Source organism: Schistocerca americana, chromosome 2 (genome assembly GCF_021461395.2).
Source record: "Schistocerca americana isolate TAMUIC-IGC-003095 chromosome 2, iqSchAmer2.1, whole genome shotgun sequence".
In the NCBI taxonomy this organism is placed as follows: domain Eukaryota; kingdom Metazoa; phylum Arthropoda; class Insecta; order Orthoptera; family Acrididae; genus Schistocerca; species Schistocerca americana.
Window position 1 is genome coordinate 259,952,458 of NC_060120.1, and position 22,453 is coordinate 259,974,910.

The 22,453-nt window shown below is 44.5% G+C and overlaps 1 protein-coding gene across 1 annotated transcript in view; it reads left to right on the plus strand.

Annotated features, from left to right (window-relative positions):
- Positions 1-22,453, plus strand: part of LOC124593942 — a 142,007-nt gene that overhangs the window by 40,638 nt on the left and 78,916 nt on the right. The window contains exon 3 of the mRNA XM_047132292.1: positions 5,674-5,832. Within this exon, the coding sequence (XP_046988248.1) occupies positions 5,674-5,832 (159 nt within the window). The remainder of the gene's footprint in view (positions 1-5,673; positions 5,833-22,453) is intronic.

The window sequence follows — 22,453 nt, forward strand, 5'->3', positions numbered from 1 at the left end:
GTTCTACTCGATGATTTACCGTCATCACTACGAACTGCGACCTCTCTGAGAGAAAATCACGAATCCAGTCACACAACTAAGACGATACTCCATATGCACGCAATTTGATTAATAGTCGATTGTGAGGAATGGTATCAAAAGCCTTCTGGAAATCTAGGAATATGGAATCGATCTGAGATCCCTGGTATTATTTAGTTGTTTATGAAAAGCAAAGGAAACTTTTTCAGAGAGCGTTGGCACCATAATCTAATGTCGCCACAGCACTCCTCAAAGGTTCGTTTTTGTAGCACCAGCGGAACACATCAAGCAGAGTCTTGGTCAAAACTAATAAAAAAGTTTTATTATCCAGTCAGCAACGTCAGTTATACAACGTCAGAAAAAAATTAGTACACCCTTTTGTAGTTTTTCAGTTATCTCAAGATTTATTGTTGCTTATGGAGTGTGAAATGATTACATTTTTATTAGTGATCTATAGCACAAACGGTTCAGGGGCACCAGGTATCGGCCCATGGTGAAACACCTTTACTAGAAAGTGATGTAGCTTCCACGGGCGGCAATGCAGGCGCTGGTTCTGGCATCCAGTTGATCTTACAGATGGCGAATAATATCCTGGGGGTACGTTATTCCACGCCTGATGGACCTGTTTACATGGTTTTGTAAAGTTGTTGGTTGACGAGGCTCACGAGTTACTTCTCGTTCCGTCATATCCCACACGTGCTCGATTGGAGACAAGTGCGGAGATCGCGTTGGCCAGGGAAGGTGCTGCACGTCTTGCAGAGCACGTTGAGTTTCACAGGTTTGCGTGGGCGAGCATTATCCTGTTGGAACAACACATCGCCATTCTGTTGCAAGAACGGCAAAGGAACGGGTCTAACAACATTCTGCACGTACTGAGCGCTGGTTAGCGTTCCCTCCAGAAACACCAAAGGTGAACGAGAGTTGTAGCTTATTGCATCCCACACCATAAGGTCTGGGGTGGGGTCAGTACGTCTCGTACGAATGAACTCTACGAGACAGTGCGCACCAGGTCTACAGCATACTTTCAGACGACCGTCACTTGCGTGCAGCCAGAATCTGCTTTCATCGCTAAAGACCACGGAGCGTCATGCCATCTTTCAAGTGATACTCTGACGGTATCAGTCGAGCCGTACACGCCTATACTGTGCCGTGAGTGGAAGACGGGCTAGAGGTGTGCGTGCTAATAATCGGTTCGCAACTGTATGTGTTGACACACATCTGGCTACCTTGCTGCAAATGCTGATGAAACTGTTCGCTTTTTCTGGTAACGAAGCTGCGTTGGTCTTCTGAATGCTGACAAGATGGCGGGTCTGGGCTACATACTGATTAACTATTTCGTTTTAATGTCTGGTAAAACCTGGGCTGTGATTGGTATTCCACAGTGTGTTTTTTTCGCCTTAGAAGCTCTCTGCTTAGCCTGTTTCCAGGAAAATGGAGTGACTTCAGCAGGTGTTGAAAAATGTGATTGGACGGTGTTATCTGGGCTAAGATCTGAAGTTCTAAATATCTACCTGTTGGCGCAGAAGCTCTTTGATGGGCCTGTTTTCAGGAAAGGGACTTGGCTATGGGGAGGGGAGATGCATGATGACGTCATCCTACGCAAGCCTCCGCAGCAGTGCCGTCAGCTACACTCGCCACTGTCTGAGGAATGGCGGGTGTGCATGTGTGCTGCGCTCCTGCTCACATGTGCCCACGCTTACTTACGTGTAGCTTGACACAAAGAAGTAGAAGTAGAGTTCTACAAGAGGAATTGACGAAAACGAACTGAAAAATTCGAGAAATATTTTTAAAATAAGTGTTGGAAAGATGTTGTTGTTGCGGTCTTCAGTCCAGCGACTGGTTTGATGCAGCTCTCCATGCTACTCTACCGTGTGCAAGCTTCTTCATCTCCGAGTAACTATTGCACCCTACATCCTTCTGAATCTGTTTAGTGTATTCATCTCTTGGTCTCCCTCTACGGTTTCTACCCTCCATTGTGCCCTCCAATACTAAATTGATGATCGCTTGTGCCTCAGAACATCTCCTACCAACCGATCCCTTCTTCTGGTCAAGTTGTGCCACAAATTCCTCTTCTCCCCAATTCTCTTCAGCACCTCATTAGTTACGTGATCTATCCATCTACTCTTAAGCATTCTTCTGTAGCACCATATTTCGAAAGCTTCTTTTTCTTCTCGTTTGAACATGACTACACTCCATACAAATACTTTTAGAAAATATTTCCCGACATTTAAATTTATACTCGATGTTAACAAATTTCTCTTCTTCATAAACGCTTTCCTTGCCATTGCCAGTCTACATTTTATATCCTCTCTACTTCGACCATCATCAGTTATTTTGCCCCCCAAATAGCAAAAGATCTCTACTACTTTAAGTGTCTCATTTCCTAATCTCTCAGAATCACCTGATTTAATTAGACTGCATTCCATTATCCTCGTTTTGCTTTCGTTGTTGTTCATCTTATATCCTCTTTTCAAGACACTGTCAATTCCGCTCAACTGCTCTTCCAGGTCCTCTGCTGTCTCTGGCAGACTTACGATGCCATCGGCAAACCTCTAAGTTTTTATTTCTTCTCCATAGATTTTAATTCCTACTCCAAATTTTTCTTTTGATCCTTTACTGCTTGCTCAATATACAGATTGAATAACATAGGGGAGAGGCTACAACCCTGTCTCACTCCACTTCCAACCACTGCTTCCCTTTCATGTCCCTCGACTCTTATCACTGCCATCTGGTTTCTGCGCAAATTGTAAAAAGCCTTTCGCTCCCTGTATTTGACCCCTGTTACCTTCAGAATTTGAAAGAGAGTATTCTAGTCAACACTGTCAAATGCTTTCTCTAAGTCTGCTGATACAAGAAACATAGGTTTACCTTTCCTTGATCTATCTCCTGAGATCAGTCACAGGGTAAGTATTGCCTTACGTGTTCCAACATTTCTACGGAATCCGAACTGATCTTCCCCAAGGACGACTTCTGCCAGATTTTCCATTCGTCTGTAAAGAATTCGTGTCAGTATTTTGCAGCCGTGATTTATTAAGCTGATAGTTCGGTAATTTTCACACCTGTCGACTCCTGCTTTCTTTGGAATTGGTATTATTATATTCTTCCTGAAGTCTGAGGGTATTTCGCCTCATACATCTTGCTCACCAGATGGTAGAGTTTTGTCATGACTGGCTCTCCCAAGGCCATCAGTAGTTCTAATGGAATGTTGTCTACTCCCGGGGCATTGTTTCGACTCAGGTCTTTCAGTGCTCTGTCAAAATCTTCACGCAGTATCTTATCTCCCATTTCTTCTTCATCTACATCCTCTTCCATTTCCATAATATTGTCCTCAAGTACATCTCCCTTGTATAAACCCTCTATATACTCCTTCCACCTTTCTGCCTTCCCTTCTTTGCTTAGAACTGGTTTGCCATCTGAGCTCTTGATATTCATACAAGTGGTTCTCTTCTCTCCAAAGGTCTCTTTAATTTTCCTGCAGGCAGTATCTATCTTACCCCTAGTGAGATAAGCCTCTACATCCTTACATTTGTCCTCTAGCCATCCCTGCTTATCCATTTTGCAATTCCTGTCGATCTCATTTTTGAGACGTTTGTATTCCTTTTTACCTGCTTTATTTACTGCATTTTTATATCTTCTCCTTTCATCAATTAAATTCAATATCTCTTCTGTTACCCAAGGATTTCTACTAGCCCTCGTCTTTTTACCTACTTGATCCTGTGCTGCCTTCACTATTTCATCTCTCAAAGCTACCCATTCTTCTTCTACTGTATTTCTTTCCCCTGTTCCTGTCAATCGTCCCTTACGCTCTCTCTGAAACACTCTACAACCTCGGGTTCTTTCAGTTTATCTACGTCCCATCTCCTTAAATTCCCACCTTTTTGCAGTCTCTTCAGTTTTAATCTACAGTTCATAACCAATAGTTGTGGTCAGAGTTCACATCTGCCCCTGGAAATGTCTTACAATTTAAAACCTGGTTCCTAAATCTCTGTCTTACCATTGTATAATCTATCTTAACCCTACTAGTGTCTCCAGGCCTCTTCCACGTATACAACCTCTTTCATAATTCTTAAACCAAGTGTTAGCTATGATTAAGTTATGGTGTGTGCAAAATTGTACTAGGCGGTTTCCTCTTTCATTCTTTATCCCCATTCCATATTCAACTATTACTTTTCCTTCTCTTCCTTTTCCTACTATCGAATTCCAGTCCCCCATGTCTATTAAATTTTCGTCTCTTTTCATTATCTGAATAATTTCTTTTATCTCATCATACATTGGGAAAATAGACAGTATGTATCTATGTGAAATTGAAAATATAATGTATTTAGTTACACAGTCACAAGCTACATTTACAAAAGTGTACTTAAACGATTAATCTTCATCAACAGATAATATCCTTCCTAATCCTGGCAGCAAGTGGTAGGATAATATAACAGAAACGTTGACAATGTTGTACTTAACATCAGTCAACGCTAGTGGTTACAAAGTAATTTCACAATGCAACCTCTAGCCACTGAAGTGTACGCATTTCCAAGACGAGATTAAACTCCTCTAATAATGAAATCCTATGTATTTGCAAGAACCTAAAAATAAGATATAAAGAAAATGAGAAAAGACATTTAAAATTAAATGACAAATATTATTAATGTTACATGAATAACATACTGTATTTTAACGTAACTTAAAGATTTCGGTTGGAGAACACTTTCCGTCCCAAAGGAAAGTTTTTTTCGAAGCGATTCTCAAAATTAGTATATTTATTGTTATAGCACAATATTGCCTAATTACAATAGTGCCTAACTTTAGTACAATATTGCCTATATTTAGTTTATCTATTGTATTTCACTTAAATAAAGGGCCTGTTTTAGCTTCTTTCTGTGTACCAGTTGTCTCATATCTTGGACCCAATTTGTGAGTCGTAATATAACTTGAAGAAGCAGACTGTTCCCCTGTCTCGTTGGTATTTACCATGCTGAAAAAAAAAATGTTCAAATGTGTGTGAAAGTGTGAAATCTTATGGGATTTAACTGCTAACGTCATCAGTCCCTAAATTTACACACTAGTTAACCTAAATTATCCTAAGGACAAACACACACACCCATGCCCGAGGGAAGACTCGAACCTCCGCCGGGACCAACCGCACAGTCCATGACTGCAGCGCCTGAGACCGCTCGGCTAATCCCGCGCGGCGTGCTGAAACAGCCGACTAGTCATTTTCTAACGCCATACGATGTCAACAGATTTTTCTCTTCAGGCAGTTAACGACTGTTCAAGTCAGTTGACGAAAGGCTTCGAATTATTGAGAAGTATTCCTTTACAGAGTGAAATAAGTTTTCCTTCCAATTTATTTTAGATATCTGAGAATTATCGATCATATTTCTCTTTTCTGATGAATGCCTGCAGACAACTGAAGCCGCACAATAGGGGACACATTTCTGTGTCTTGGCTGAAGAAAGTATAGTCGAAATGGAAATCGTTTCTTTTCGCTTATTGATTGATACAACAATATCTTTAAACCTACTATTTCCTTTTTCGCTGTACGTAATCCGGCGTTGTTTTGAAAGACCTTAAAATTTTTGTACTTGATCTCATTTCACTGGACTCGCATTCGGGTTTTCGTTAACAGTTCTCTGATTATTTTCTATGATATCGTTGCAGATGGAGATCATCGTTTACAAGTGGGGCAGTACTGGTGGATGGGGTAGATTTTACAACTTGACCTTCACCAGACCATTTGACTACTTGGTGACCAACTTCCCGGCCGTCATGGAGTCTATCTGGTTCCCGATGGGGATCACAAAGAAGCCTGTGGCTCCGGCAAGTATTCAATCAGTACCATGGGCGGAGTGTCTTTTCAGAAGCATGAATAAAAAATGGCATGCAAATTATTTTTTTAAAATTTTGCTTAGAAGTCTGCTACTGGTTCTGGGACATGTATAAACGCTTCACATTGTTTTATTTAACATGATGCTTTGTGAAACTGTACGATGACTTTAAAAGACGGCAATAAGAAAAAAAATCTTCAAAATGAATCACTTCGACGGGTTGTGAGGAGGATAACAGTCTTTCCGGCGTTAAACACCTCTTGTGAAAATTGATTTCAACTCCAATATGGCTCTTACGACACATCCTAAGAGTCAAGATGGAGGCACTAGCTAATGTGTAAGAAAAATGTCAGTTTCAACTAGAGAAGAAATATCACCAGGAAAAAACCATTATCAATTACAACCTACTTGTACCAGCTGAAGTTTGTGTGTCCTTTCTTGAATGAAATCAGAGGTTAGTTTAATTACTTTCATGCTCTGTGCATTGTAATTTTGACCTGTCGCTGTGATGTGGATGGAGTCACTTTTGTAATTGTAATGCATGTTCTCAGCGAGAAACTCGACAATGTGCTGACCGTTTACACGATTGTCAAATTGTGTTAATACACTTTTTTTGTATTCTCTATCTCCCTCAACCTAACACAACACAGACATACAGACACACACGCACGCACACACACACACACACACACACACACACACACACAAGGATTTTTTTTAACAAATGAAGTAGATATGGTTTCAGACAAAGTTTGATGTTAATTCTATTTCCTATCAAATTCTTTACATTACTTGGTAGGAGCTCAAACACCCCATTCCTTTCCGTGGTACAATATGAATAAATGATGGGTATTGTAAGTCATTTCTTCTTCTGCTATTCTATTTATGAAGGGTTCCGTTATTTCTGAGACGTGACTGTTTACGTTAAACAAACTTCAAAAGTAATAAATGTGCAGTTAGTCTCTTGTTGGTGTACCCAAATCAACTGCAGATAGAAATGCCTCCGAGATGGCCGCTTTTCCTGAGAAGACGTACCACGTAACTCTGGGTTATGTCTTTCTACAATACCACTGGTCGTTTTATTCTAGAAGGTTGTGTACTTTGTGACAACAGTCTTGTGCAGCAAGACTGAGGCTTCTGTTATTTACCCTTAAGGAGATTTTAAGGACATTTTGCGTTGGAATGTGAACAGTCTGTTACCTGCAGATGTGACTATACTGTCATGCCAGTAGTCGTGACTAATAAACTACTCTGATGCAGCTGTTTCGGTTTTAATCCTTTGAAATGTATCATTCCAGCAGCGGTTGTCCATCATACCAAGTGATTTGTAGTGTATAGTACTGTCTACAGTAAACTGCTCTAATTAAATTGTTCACTTACAATGTGTGAATATTGGCAAACAAAATATTTAATTTAAAGTTATCTGACTTCCTGTTAAGAATAAATGAACACAGGAATGACTTACTTTGCACAACGGTTAATCAAAGTGCTCTATTGAATATTTAACTGCACTTTAACAAAACAGTTTCCTGTCACTGAATCCATCGTTTGACTTACAAAATGTATACCCATCTTGTAGACGAAGCATGTGTTAAGGACATGCTTGGTTCGCGACTGCTTTCAGTACTTTCTCACACTAGGATTTAGAATGTTGAATAACAGAATGACGCTGAGTGGATACTCGTTTGTCGTAACCTGCTTCGAAAATCCCGATACAAACTTACCTCCTGCAACCTGAAAGATTCGTGCAAAGTACCTACTAGTAATCTTGTGCTCAATAAAGGAGTATTGACCGTGTAAGCAACTTTCAGTGCAACACTGCGTCTGCTGTGTCATTCATGAAGTCCATGATCACACGGACTGTTGAATACATTCGTTAAATGAATGCTATCAGTTTAGTAATGGCAAGGAGCATAAACAAATTAAGAGAAATCGTGTATAAATCACTGATTGTTTCAATTGAAAACACAGCTTGTACGAGGGCGTTCAGTAACTAATGGATCTTTTTTTTTTTTCCTCGGCCAATTTCGGTCGAAAAATTGCAGAATTTGTTGTGGGACATCATGGAATATTCTACCCTCAGCTCGTATGGTCTCGTGAAGTTTCGATAAGTGGCAGCGCTATACGTAACCTTCAAAATGGCGTCTGTAAATGAGGTGCGTTCCAAACATACAGATGTCATTGAGTTTCTCTTGGCGGAAAACCAGAGCATCGCAGGTATTCATAGGCGCTAGGTCTATAGAGGGCTGGTGGTGAACAAAAGCACGGTGATATATGCGATTTCAGTCTTTCTCGGCGTATTCCACTGGTACTGGGAAACGTTGCGTTAAGACGACGCCACCACTCGGCTTATAACCCGAGAAGAATTCATCAAAAGCACGGTGAGTCGTTGGGCTAGGCGTCTCTAAAATAGCTCTGAGCACTATGGGATTCAATATCTTAGGTCATAAGTCCCCTAGAACTGAGAACTACTTAAACCTAACTAACCTAAGGACATCACACACACCCATGCCCGAGGCGGGATTCGAACCTGCGACCGTAGCGGTCTCGCGGTTCCGGACTGCAGCGCCAGAACCGCACGGCCACCGCGGCCGGCGCTAGGCGTCTCTCTTTACCGCAGTAAGATCATGCGAAACTTTCAGGACTCCCGCGTGCCGGGCAGCCGCATACATTTGTGACTCCTGCAGGGTTTCCTGGCCACAAAAATTCAAACGGAGTTTTCCTTCTCTACGAGAACGCAAGGTCTCACACTTGTCTACGTCTGCGAGGTTGGTGAGGAAGCAAGATGTTGGCTCCCACGTCTATCAGTAGAGACATGCAGGCATACAGGCCCTCCCAGTAAGGTGGCGTAATGCCGCCACATTAAACGGAGATTATGTTGAAAAATAGGGTTTAGTTACCAAAAGAGTGGGTCATAATATTGTGTACTGGAATCTTGAATAATATCAATCCACTTTCAGAAAAAAACGTGTTGCATTACTTACTGAACGACCCTCGTAGGATGGGATATGGCACGGGAACGTCCTTACTTTAAAAAATCAAAAAAGAAAAGTATTGGAGATGTTGGAATAATCCTCTTTTCTTTACATTTCTCTACATACTCTGAAGGTGGCCGGCGCGCTCTGCTCAATGCATTTAGAGAGTCTAAATCGAAGTTTCCGTCCACTTTGTCCAGCATGCCTCTGTGTTGGCAACATTGGCACGAATATTGTTCCGCAGCTCACCCAGGGTCCGTGGCCGATTGCTATACACCAAGGAATAACATGGCCTCATAAGGAAAAGTCGCAGCGGGCTAAATGTGGCGACATTCCTGTTGTGTGACCTGCGGCGCCGTCTTGTTGGAATCTGTCATCCTTCACACCCATTTCTTCAAGTTATGGAAGAGAAACCTCCTGAATCATCTGGTCATGACGCTCAAAATTTGTCGTAACTGCTGTATCACTCTCTTCCTGAAACCGTGGTCCAATAATAATGCCTGTTTTTTATAATGCACACCAAATTGTCACAAGTTCTGTACGCATGGGCTGCTCATAAAGTTCTTGGGAGCTCGTTCCACTCCAGTATCGCATGTTCTTTCTATTCAAGCATCCAGCCAAATGAAAATGTGCCTCGTCGCTGGGGAAGACGAAGGTGCCATGAGGCAAGTTTTCGACCAAGGCTTCATAAGCATTTTTTTGTTAAACAAGATCGCGTTCATTAAGAGTGTGCACCATTCTTAGTTTGTATGCACGAATTTTCAAGTCTCCATGAATATTTCGTCTCGCTGTGCGATCAGGAACAGCAAGAGCAGCTGCATGCATCGCTTCACGGAGTTCAGAATCGTCAGCCTCACGCTTGCTGGTGTCCTGGTAGTTGTTGAAGGTCCTGGTTTCTTTTCCTGTACACCACCAGGATCCACAAATATGTCCACCCACATTACAACCGATTTTCGATCAGGAACACGACCTATAGGCGCGATATGAAACAGCAAGGTTGTACCAGGAGACCTATCCCCGCTGACAACAACCATAGCACTCAGCAGTGTTCGCAGCTTGTCTGAGACAGTTGTTTCTGGAAGCAGGAAATCCTAAAAGACGGACCCGAAGTGTTAGGACACCAGACTTCGAGGAAAATGTGATTAATACTGTGGAAGGCAACAGCTGTGTCCGTACCAGGCAGTTGGCCCGCCAGTACAGGGTAAGTCAGACGACCGTGCGGAACATTCTTCCTGACAATTGTTACTACCCTAATCACTTACAGCGTGGGCAGGGCTTACTAGCGACAGACTTTCCAAAAAATGGTTCAAATGGCTCTGAGCACTATGGGACTTAACTTCTGTGGTCATCAGTCCCCTAGAACTTAGAACTACTTAAACCTAGCTAACCTAAGGACATCACACACATCCATGCCCGAGGCAGGATTCGAACCTGCGACCGTAGCAGTCGCGCGGTACAGACTTTCCACAGTGGGAACTGTTTTGCCACTGGTTTCTTCACCAGGCAACCATGATTCAGGGATCTGTGTCATCCATTCTACAGTATTCGCAGATGAGGCCAGCTTTACAAGGAGTGGTGTCTTCAACACTCATAACAGTCATCTGTGGGATAGTATGCAGGACCCCCATGGTATAGCGACAGTGAATCATCAGCATCGGTGCAGCCAGAATGTATGGGTCGAGAGAACTGGCGACCGTATTTTGGGACCAGTCTTGCCTAATAGGCCGGCACTATCGGTGTTTCTTGCTGGTGACTTTGTCTCCGCTGCTGGAAGAAGTGCCGTTGATGATTCGAAGGGTTATGTGGCTGCTACATGATGGTGCTCCAGCTCACTTCGCCGTTAACGTCCGGACGCATCTCAGTCGTATCTTTCCTGGTCGATGGATGGGACGAGGGTGCCCGGTTGCACTGTCTGCTCGATCACAGGATCTCAAACGGTGCGATTTCTGGTTATGGGGACATGTCAAAAGTTTCGTGTATGCAGAGCCCATTCCAAATCTGGAGGCAGTGGGGCAGCGTATTCATGCTACCTTTGACACTGTTCGGATGCAGCCTAGCCGATGTGAACGTGTGAGACAGAACACTGTACAGCGCGTACACACATGCGTTGAGGCACTTGGAAACCGTTTCCAGCTCGTACTGTAACTGTGGCTGCATGGTTCAGCATGTGTAAACACCACAGTCTCTACAACAATGTTGTTGTTGTTGTGGTCTTCAGTCCTGAGACTGGTTTGATGCAGCTCTCCATGCTACTCTATCCTGTGCAAGCTTCTTCATCTCCCAGTATCTACTGCAGCCTACATCCTTCTGAATCTGCTTAGTGTATTCATCTCTTGGTCTCCCTCTACGATTTTTACCCTCCACGCTGCCCTCCAGTACTAAATTGGTGATCCCTCGATGCCTCAGAACATGTCCTACCAACCGATCCCTTCTTCCAGTCAAGTTGTGCCACAAATTTCTCTTCTCCCCAATCCTATTCAATACCTCCTCATTAGTTATGTGATCTACCGATCTAATCTTCAGCATTCTTCTGTAGCACCACATTTCGAAAGCTTATATTCTCTTCTTGTCTAAACTATTTATCGTCCACGTTTCACTTCCATACATGGCTACTCTCCATACAAATACTTTCAGAAACGACTTCCTGACACTTAAATCTACACTCGATGTTAACAAATTTTTCTTCTTCAGAAACGCTTTCCTTGCCATTGCCAGTCTACATTTTATATCCTCTCTACTTCGACCATCATCAGTTATTTTGCTCCCCAAATGGCAAAACTCCTTTACTACTTTAAATGTCTCATTTCCTAATCTAATTCCCTCAGCATCACCCGACTTAATTAGACTACATTCCATTATCCTAGTTTTGCTTTTGTTGATGTTCATCTTATATCCTCCTTTCAAGACACTGTCCATTCCGTTCAACTGCTCTTCCAAGTCCTTTGCTGTCTCTGACAGAATTACAATGTCATCGGCGAACCTCAAAGTTTTTATTTCTTCTCCATGCATTTTAATTCCTACTCCGAACTTTTCTTTTGTTTCCCTTATTGCTTGCTCAATATACAGATTGAATAACATCGGGGATAGGCTGCAGCCCTGCCTCACTCCCTTCCCAACCACTACTTCCCTTTCATACAAAAATGGCTCTGAGCACTATGGGACTTAACATCTATGGTCATCAGTCCCCTAGAACTTAGAACTACTTAAACCTAACTAACCTAAGGACATCACACAACACCCAGTCATCACGGGGCAGAGAAAATCCCTGACCCCGCCGGGAATCGAACCCGGGAACCCGAGCGTGGGAAGCGAGAACGCTACCGCACGACCACGAGATGCGGGCTTTCATACAACAATGTATGATTGAATAAATGGTCTCTGGCATGGAATCATTTCACTTACGGACGTAAGCTCATTAGACGTTTTTTGGTCCGTATCCTCTCATCGATCAGTCGCTAGAGTTTGTAATCGGCGGAAAAAATTATCCTCTATATATAAAACGATAAATAAATTGGAATATTTCGTGATAGAAAACCCATATTGCCAATAAGTCTTATATCTACTACTTAAAAGATCCAAAAGAAAAGGTATAACACTACCAGCTACTATGACTATCGGGAATCGAACCAAGGTTCTAATAGTTATAAAGCAAAATGTAATTACATGAAGGAAAACGGTCGCTATACTAATTAGGCAGACTGGTATCAAGTGTTTTTATAATTCATTAAGAATTCAACCACTAAGTTAGGCTTTACTTCGCACTAAACCTAGTTTTACAAATGAGACACGAAACAGCAGCACAGTCTAGCAAGCGGTGTGTCATCAGCAACACAGGTGTAAAACTAGATTGTTCTCAGAGCAAACAGTCTCTCCCTTAAAATATACATTCTGTATTCAAAATTAGAAAGCATCCGGTGGTTCCTTGTTTCTGTGTTCATTTCTAAGTTTTGTTTTGATATTATTTCATCTTGCGGCGTGGTACGATATTTCGTCACACCTTCATTTATTGTCGTTGTCTCAACATATCTTACTTTCGAACTACCCTCAGAATATGACCACTGGACTCGCATTCGGGAGGACGACGGTTCAATCCCGTCTCCGGCCATCCTGATTTAGGTTTTCCGTGATTTCCCTAAATCGTTTCAGGCGAATGCCGAGATGGTTCCTTTGAAAGGGCACGGCCGATTTCCTTCCCAATCCTTCCCTAACCCGAGCTTGCGCTCCGTCTCTAATGACCTCGTTGTCGACGGGACGTTAAACACTAACCACCACCACCACCACCAGAATATGACCGCTCTGGCTCACTCTTCGGTTCTAACAGAAACACTTTCCTTAGACAAATATTAATTTCTTCATCTAACCCATTGTCTGGTCCTAAACACTCTGTGTCTTGACGTTATTAGTTCTTTTTCTTTCACAGCTGACTCTTCGTCTGAACTGACATCTTAATCTGCTCCAATGAGGTCAATTTACACTTCGCACATTGTGTAACGACCTTGGACTTCGATAATTCGCTACCAATCGTCTGACTCAACCTCTCCTTGCCTACTGACAACAGTTCGACCAACTGGCGTTTCGGTAGGCAGGATTGCTTGATCTGCAAAGCTCATTATTTCTCCCTCCTCCACTCTTCTCCTGTTCGTAACCATACTTTTGCCCTAGTCTCAATCTCTATATTATTCGCTGTCTCGGCTACTTTTCGTAGCACTCTTTGTCTCAGTACCTGTCCCCTCTTTAATATTTGCTGCTCACGAACCCTGCATGGCGCTTTTTACTTCAACTCTCTTCCTACTGCCTGGGAAAACCATCTAGCCCTCCTCCGCTGCTCTTTAAGCTTCTGGTCACATAATTACTTGTGAAATCGAATCATGTCCATTGTGCATTCCGACGGACTTGGGTAATTCCAGCGAGGCAATGCGACACCACACACGTCCAGAGTTGCTACAGAGTGGCTCCAGGAACACTCTTCTGAGTCTAAAAACTTCCGATGGCCACCAAAACTCACCAGACATGAACATTATTGAGAATATCTGGGATGCCTTGCAACGTGCATGCTCAGAAGAGATCTCCACCCCCTCGTACTCTTACGGACTTGTGGACATCCCTGCTGGATTCATGTTGTCAATTCCCTCCAGCACTACTTCAGACATTAGTCTAATCCATGCCACGTCGTGTTACGGCATTTCTGCGTGCTCGCGGGGGCCCTACACGATGTTAGGCAGGTGTACCAGTTTCTTTGGCTCTTCAGTGTAGCTTGTTAGTACGTCTTTGGAACGAAGTACATCACTGATTCTGTGAATCAGGGATCCGACAGTTTGTTGGTAGGTTTGTGGAGGTACGTGACATCAGATGTATACGCACAAGTCGCGTAATTCGGTAATGGCACCCGATAGCGAACCAGTTGCGTTCCATAGGATTTTCATCAGGGGAATATAGTCGCTGAGACATCAACGTGAGTTCAGTATAATGCTCCTCAAACCACTGTAGCAATGGTTCTTTCTCTAAAACACAGACAATTATACTGCTGAAAGATGACATCGCCATTGATGAAGACATCAACCATGAAGGGATGCAGGTGGTTTATAGCTGTTGGCATGGCTCCGATTACCACCACAGGACCCATGCAAGCGTAGGATAATGTCTCCCATAGCACAATACTGCCCCCACCAGCCTGCGATCGTGGCGCGCTCCATGTTTCGAGCTGCCGTTCACCTCGATGACGGCGTTTGTTGAGACGACCATCAACTTACTGTAGCGAAAATCAGATTCATCCGGAGAGCCAACACTGATCAACGGTCGAATTCCGATCGTCCCGTGCCCACTGCAGTTGTATTTGACGCCATATGAACACGTAGGGGTGATCTATTGGGAAGCTCCATGTTCAACGCTGTACGACGAACGGTGTGCTCTGAAACATTTGCGTATGCACCAGCAATCTGCTCTTTCTTCAGAGATACCACAAGTCACCATCTACTTTCCTTACAGAGCAGATAAGCCTCCGAACCCCAAGTCCTGTGAAGGGTCGTGGACGTTCAACTATTTAGCGCCTAGTGGTTGTTTCACTGTCCTTTTACCTCTTTCTGTAGACGCTCACGACAACAGCATGTGAATATTCGACCAGCTTCGCCGTTTCCGAGATACTCGTTCACAGGCTCTGCGTAATAATAGTCTGCCCTTTGTTAGAGTCGCTTGTCTCAGTCGATTTCCCCATTTGCAGCCCATATCGTGTCTAGGATGATCCCCCGTCTTTGTCTGCTCCATGTACATGGTTTTGTTACCGCTTCACATGCCCACAACGCCACCAGATGGCATCAAACGTTGCGATGGGCAATGGTAATAACAATCAAAATATCCTCGGGTGTACTGCCGGTCTACAGTATCCAACGGGCACAATATTTCGGCGATCATACATGTCGCCATCATCAGGAGAACTGATGGACTGAGCTCCTGTGAACGTGCCGGCACGGAGATCCGTACGCTATGGCTGCTCAGAGGGAACTGGGTTCGGTTGCGGCGACGGCCGATTTAAATACCCTCCGCCCGCGGCGCGCTCCCTCCGCTGGCCGCGCCCCGCGCCACGGTCGCGCGGTCGAACAGATTGCGACGGCGTCTGAGATGACGTCGGAGTCATGGCTCTGTCCGCCGTGGTCGTCACAACTATAAGTTTGCTCGACTTACTCTTGATTAACCCAATCGCTGGTTCCCAAGCCTTGCTAAGATTATAGCCGAAGTCACGGTTTATGAGGTCGTCATTGGTGCGAATTTCGATGGCCTCTCTAACAACGCTGTCCCAGTATCTCGACGTCTGTACCAGAATCCTCGTGCGTTCATACTCCATAGCGTGATTTTCCGACAAACAATGTTCAGCGACCGCCGACTTGCTCGGATACATCAGTCGGGTGTGCCTATGGTGTTCACGGCATCGATCCTCGACGGTACGCATCGTCTGACCAATATACGACTTGCCACATTGACACGGAATCTGGTACACGCCGGCCTTCCTGAAACCGAGGTCACCTTTGGCGCTCCCCACCAGTGCACGAGTTTTATTCGGAGGACAAAACACAGTTCCGCCCCGGTGTTTATTCAAAATGCGGGCGATTTTCCCCGAGAGTGCGCCTGTATATGGAATAAACGCAGTGCCTACCTCCTCCCTCGTGATTTCATCCATCTCCACACGTTGTGCTGTAGTGGTTGGGCGGAGAGTACGTTGAATCTGCCACTCTGAGTACCCATTTTTTCGAAATACAGTTCTCAGATGTTCCAATTCCTGGGGTAGACTCTCTGTGTCAGAGATAGTGCGAGCCCTATGTACTAGAGTTTTAGGTACCCCATTCCTCTGTGAAGGGTGGTGGCAGCTGTCTGCGTGCAAATACAGATCAGTGTGCGTTGTCTTCCGACACACCCCATGACCTAGGGTGTCGTCGGCCCTTCTCTTGACCAAGACGTCAAGGAAAGGTAATTTACCCTCCGTTTCAGTCTCCATAGTGAATTTGATGTTGGGGTGTATGGAGTTTAGGTGTGTAAGGAAGTCAAGGAGTTAATCCATACCATGTGGCCAGATGACGAACGTTTCGTCCACGTAACCGAAAAAGCAAGCACGTTTCCATTCGGATGACAACAGGGCTTCCTCCTCGAAGTTCTCTATGTACCAATTCGCTACCACCGGTGAGAGTGGGCTACCCATGGCGACTCCCTCCGTTTGTTCGTAGTATTCTCCATTAAAAAGAAAATACGTGGAAGTCAAGACATGCCTAAAAAGTTCAGTGGTCTTCTCGTCAAACTTCTGACTAATCAATTCTAGTGACTCTCGCAGGGGTACCCTCGCAAACAAGGAAACGACGTCAAAACTCACCATGATAACTGACTCATCCACTTAGCAAGGCTTGGGAACCAGCGATTGGGTTAATCAAGAGTAAATCGAGCAAACGTATAGTTATGACGACCACGGCGGACAGAGCCATCACTCCGACGTCATCTCAGACGCCGTCGCAATCTGTTCCACCGCGCGACCGTGGCGCGGGGCGCGGACAGCGAAGAGAGCGCCCCGCGGGCGGAGGGTATTTAAATCGGCCGCCGCCGCGACCGAACCCACTTCCCTCTGAGCAGCCATAGCGTACGAATCTCTGTGCTGGCACGTTCACAGGAGCTCAGTCCGTCAGTTCACCTGATGATGGCGACATGTATGATTGCCGAAATATTGTGCCCGTTGGACACTGTAGACCAGCAGTACACCCGTGGATATTTTGATTATCAAATACGCCGGGAGAAACTCAAGAATCAGTGGTAATAATGTTTAGGCTTATTAGCGCATGTGCTGTGCCCGGAACTTATAACGTTGATTTCTGATGTTTTGCAGCGTTTGGGGCATGAGAAGCTGTCCTCGTTAGTTCGGCCCGCAAGATGCGCACTCTTTACTTTTTAGGGCCGTTGCTATCGTGGTAATGCCTCCACTTCAAGAGGCTGAATACTTCCACCTCTGTATCTTCCCCGTTGACCCATTTTAATGCGATATTTGTCGCCGTCATTCTTTTTATTGTCATTTTGGTTATTGTTGTTACTGTTATGACGACAATCACGATTTCTTCGGTAGTTATCTTCATCCTCAACTCTTTCCAGGAATGCAGAAAGGTTATTTATGATTGTGCCCACATATATCTTCGTATACTCCAGCAGCTTTTTACATAGCCTCTTAAATAATTTCGGATTCGAATCGCCTTCTCCTTATGTGAGTCTGCTTCTCAAGGATTCGCAGAAACCTTTCATGGAGTTTCTGCCTCTTTGCCATACTTTCTTGTTATAATAAATTCTCGCCCCAAACAATTCTGTTTTTACTCTGGCCAGTATTCTTCGGTAAATTTTAGTTTGGCATCAGTAAGTGTAATCTGATCTTTGTGCAAATTTAGACCCCATATTTTGCCATAGTTACGTTTTACAACACTCGCAGTTTTAGGGAATATCTTCTTGGCTTAAGTGTTTTGCAGATAAACACAGAAATATGTATTTCAGTTCCAATAGTCTGCCGCACTAATGCGCTAATTACCACATTTACATTTTCCTGGTCTTCAGGAAAAATTCTTTCGCAGTTTTTTAGGAAGTCCAGCGGATGCCAACCATTATTTTGGCAGGATCATAGCATTCCTCACCATCTAATACTTTACTGTAATACACTCTATCAGACACCTCACTGGGGTTAACTCTAATTTTGCCCTGAATTTACGATCTGCTTGGATCACACTTTTGTTCGCAATTAGTTACCCTTTTACCCAAATATTTTTCAGAATCTGATACTGTTTTTCACAAATGTGATATTCCATTCCTACATTCGTCAACAATTTCAGACATAAAAACTTTTTCATCCACTTTCGTTATGACTAGAAGTTCCAGAGTTTCTTGTATCTGTACGATTTCTGAATCGAATCTCTCATACATCATTAATCTCTCCCTGCATAGTGACAACACTGACGTTTATGTTCACAATTTCTATTTTGAGTTTCTCAGTTTTATTATTAAAAAAGCCGACTTTTACGTCTACTTTTTAATTGTGTTTACTGACTTTACCTCTTTGTCTTAATGGCATCAGCTTGTGCCTTATGTTGATTAATGAGGTTACTTGCCTGTACTTTCATTTGATTGTCAAGACCACTCATGCAGTTTGCCCATGTCTTGAGTTGCTTCTAAACTCTACTATTTTGAACCTCGATGTTACTACTGTGCGCCTTAATTTGTATAGGTAAAAATTTTAACAGACCGTTCTTGCTAAAAGGTTTTGTTACTGTCAAGCTATACCATATCCACATGGTCCGATTCTGCTCAAAATGTTTCTATTGGTTCTCTATTTGCGGCGAACTCAACATATCAACCGCTTGATTTAATCATAACTTCGCATAGGCTTCCTCATTTGTTCCACCCCTTGCCTCCTGTTTTATTTGCGGACAGAACGCAAAAAAGCATCAAGCAGCAAGTTTTGGAGGAGCAGTGTCATGAGCAACACAGATATAAACATAAATTGTTCTGGCAAACTAACATATACTTTCTGTATTCAGCACCAGAAACTTAAGGTTCATTACACAGTGAAAATACACAAGGGAAGAAGCGCAACTAATTTGTACATGAGAGGCTTCTACGATTTCATTACTAAAAACACAGACATAAGAAAGATCTTTAAATGCTTATATTAACTGATCTGTTTACAATAAGTTTTCTTAGGAAGCATTAAGTAGATCGTAAATGAAACATGGCCTCACTGAATCTGTTATGGTCTGAACAGCTGCAGCTGGCTTTCCAATCATATAGCGTCCAACTGACGTGATCACGAGCCCAGGAGAGGCGCTGCAGGCAGTGTGTGGTTTTAGTAAAGGCACTCGCGTCGATCGTCTGCTGCCATAGCCCACTAACGCCAAATTTCGCCGCACCGTCCTATGGATACGTTCGTCGTATGTCCCGCATTGATTTCTGCAAGTGAAGTCTGTCGGCCACTGCATTGTCCTTGGTAATAGGTAAGGCCTGAAATTTCGTATTCTCGGCAGATTCTTGTCACTGTGGATCTCTGAAAACTGAATTCTCCAACGATTTCCGAAATGGAATGTCCCGTGCGTCTAGCTCCAACTACCATTCCGCGTTCAACTTCCTTTAATTCCCGTAGTGCAGCCATAATGACGTCATACACTTTTTCAGATGAATCATCTGAGAACAAATGACTGTTCCACCAATGCACTGCCTTTTTATGCTTTGTGTACGCGATAGTACCGCTATCTATACAAGGTGGAGAAAAGTTGTGTCATGAAATTTTAAACCTGGATAGCTGATGCCAGTAGGAACCGAATTTACTAATGTTGTGTACGGTCGCAGGTTCGAATCCTGCCTTGGGCATGGACGTGTGTGGTGTCCTTAGGTTAGTTAGGTTTAAGTAGTTCTACGTTCCAGGGGAGTGATGACCTCAGAAGTTAAGTCCCATAGTGCTTACAGCCATTTGAACCAATTTTTTGAAACTTGGTGCCACGCGCTCCGATTGGTAGCGGAATTGCCCTGTTGCCGGATGCTCTGGACAACGCATGACAGCGAATGCTTTGCCTGCCGGAGATCGCGACGTATCGAAGCCCACCAACCTTCCACTCCGGATCCGCCAGGGTCCCGACACGTCCATTGTAGTTTCATGATAAGACGTACCGGGAACAAACCCATCAACAGCTGTTAGTTCGCGTTTAGCAAGTCTTTTACAAATTGTGTCGGCACTGAAAAGGGCCTTCTTTGTAGCTAGGACATTGTTTACTTAAAACAGGTGCTCGAACTGGCGATCCTCTGATGCGACACAAGCATGGTAACCTCGAACGGCGTTTTCCCGAACTCTTTCAAAGATTCCTGGCATTGGTTCAAATGGCTCTGAGCACTATGGGACTCAACTGCTGTGGTCATAAGTCCCCTAGAACTTAGAACTACTTAAACCTAACTAACCTAAGGACATCACACAACACCCAGCCATCACGAGGCAGAGAAAATCCCTGACCCCGCCGGGAATCGAACCCGGGAACCCGGGCGTGGGGAGCGAGAACGCTACCGCACGACCACGAGATGCGGGCTTCCTGGCATTGCCCTGATGTGATTGGCGGTATGCTGAATGCAATCCATTAATTCCTCTTCGTTTCTAGGTGGTTCGCGTCCGGATGGTTGAACTAGAACCTTGGAGAATCCTCACAGGAAAACGTCCGGTGGCTTGAGGTCAGGTGATCGCGGAGGCCATGTCCTAGGAGCACCTCTGCCATTTATACGGCCGTCGAAGAGTTGATTTATATCCGCGCACAGCACGACTGTTATGTGCTGGCGCCCCATCATGCTGCAACATGTGTAGCCGTATGTCCAGGGGAACATCTTCCAGCAGGCCGGGTAGAGTTTATTGCATTAAGTGAAGGTAATTTACCCCGGTAAGTCGAGGAGGTAGACGGACCGGCCCAATCAGATGGTCACCCACAATGCCTGCCTAAATGTTGAGCGAAAATCGTTTCTGGTGTCCGTGGACGTACATAACGTGAGTATTTCCCCTTGCCCGGTAATGAATGTTTCAAATGTTGTAAAGGCCATCCCGGTGGAAGGTGCACTTGTCGGTAAACAACACAATGGAGGGGAAGCCGGGATCTCGTACAACACGTCGCAGAAACCACAGGCTAAGCCCTAGCCTGTGTTCATAGTCCACCACAGAATTTAGGCTCAAAAACGTTTCAAATGGCTCTTGAGTACTATGGGACTCAACATATTAGGTCATAGGTCCCCTAGAACTTAGAACTACTTAAACCTAACTGACCTAAGGACATCACACACATCCATGCCCGAGGCAGGATTCGAACCTGCGACCGTAGCTATCGCGCGGTTCCAGACTGAAGCGCCTAGAACCGCCGCCCACATCGGCCGGCTTCTAGTTTAGACCGCATCCGTCTCCCTCTTCGTTTGTCAGACGTCATATTGTTACTCCCGAACTTGTTTGTTTCTGAATGAAATTTAGCCCAAATTTACCTCTCACTCCAAAAGTCTAAGTATTACCAAAACAATGTCCCCAAAAACTGTTATCCAACTTAAACTCGTGTGCTAACCTTTGACTAAACAGAACCTAATTTGAACTGAACTGTGATGGTGGTGGTTAGTGTGTAACGTCCCGTCGACAACGAGGTCATTAGAGACGGAGCGCAAGCTCGGGTTAGGGAAGGATTGGGAAGGAAATCGGCCGTGCCCCTTCAAAGGAACCATCGCGGCATTTGCCTGAAACGATTTAGCGAAATCACGGAAAACCTAAATCAGGATGGCTGGAGACGGGATTGAACCGTCGTCCTCCCGAATGCGAGTCCAGTGTGCTAACCACTGCGCCACCTCGCTCGGTGAACTGAACTGAACTGTATCTGATCGCAGTGCAACTTGTTTTACGAGGGTAATCCCAAAAGTACAGAATTCTGTTTGTGTGGCAGGTGGTCACACTGTTACGAAGAGTGCTTCACGCGCTGTGTGTAAACATGCGCACGCCGCGCTGAGGCGCTCAGTCTTGACTTGGCAGCCGTTGAGAATGGAGCTCCCGTTGGATATTACCGCCAAGTGCGAATTGCGCGCAGTTATTCCGTTTTTGAACGCAAAGGGCACTGCGCCAATGGAAATCCATCGCCAACTGACGGAAGTGTAGGGTGAGTCGTGCATAGATGTCAAAAATGTTCGTAAGTGGTGTAGAGAGTTTGCAGCTGGTCGGACCGAAATTAACGACGAACAAAGGAACGGGAGATCGTCAGTTTCTGAGGAGACAGTGTTGAAGGTTGAGCAAAGCATGCGTGAAGATCGGCGGATCACCCTGGATGATCTCTGCACGTTGGTTCCCGAGTTTCCCGAAGCACCGCTCACAGAATTTTAACGGAAACATCGAACTACCGGAAGGTGTGCGCAAGATGGGTGTCACGCATCTGACTGATGACCACATGCGGCAACGAGTTGATGCTTCCCGCGCGTTTCTTCACCGCCTTGCAACCTAACAGGACAACTTTCTGGACTCAGTTGTCACGGGGGACGAAACCTGGGCATACCACTTTACACCTGAGACCAAGCAACAATCACGCCAGTGGTGGCATCCTTCTTCGCCAAAGCCGCGGAAATTCAAACAAGCACAGT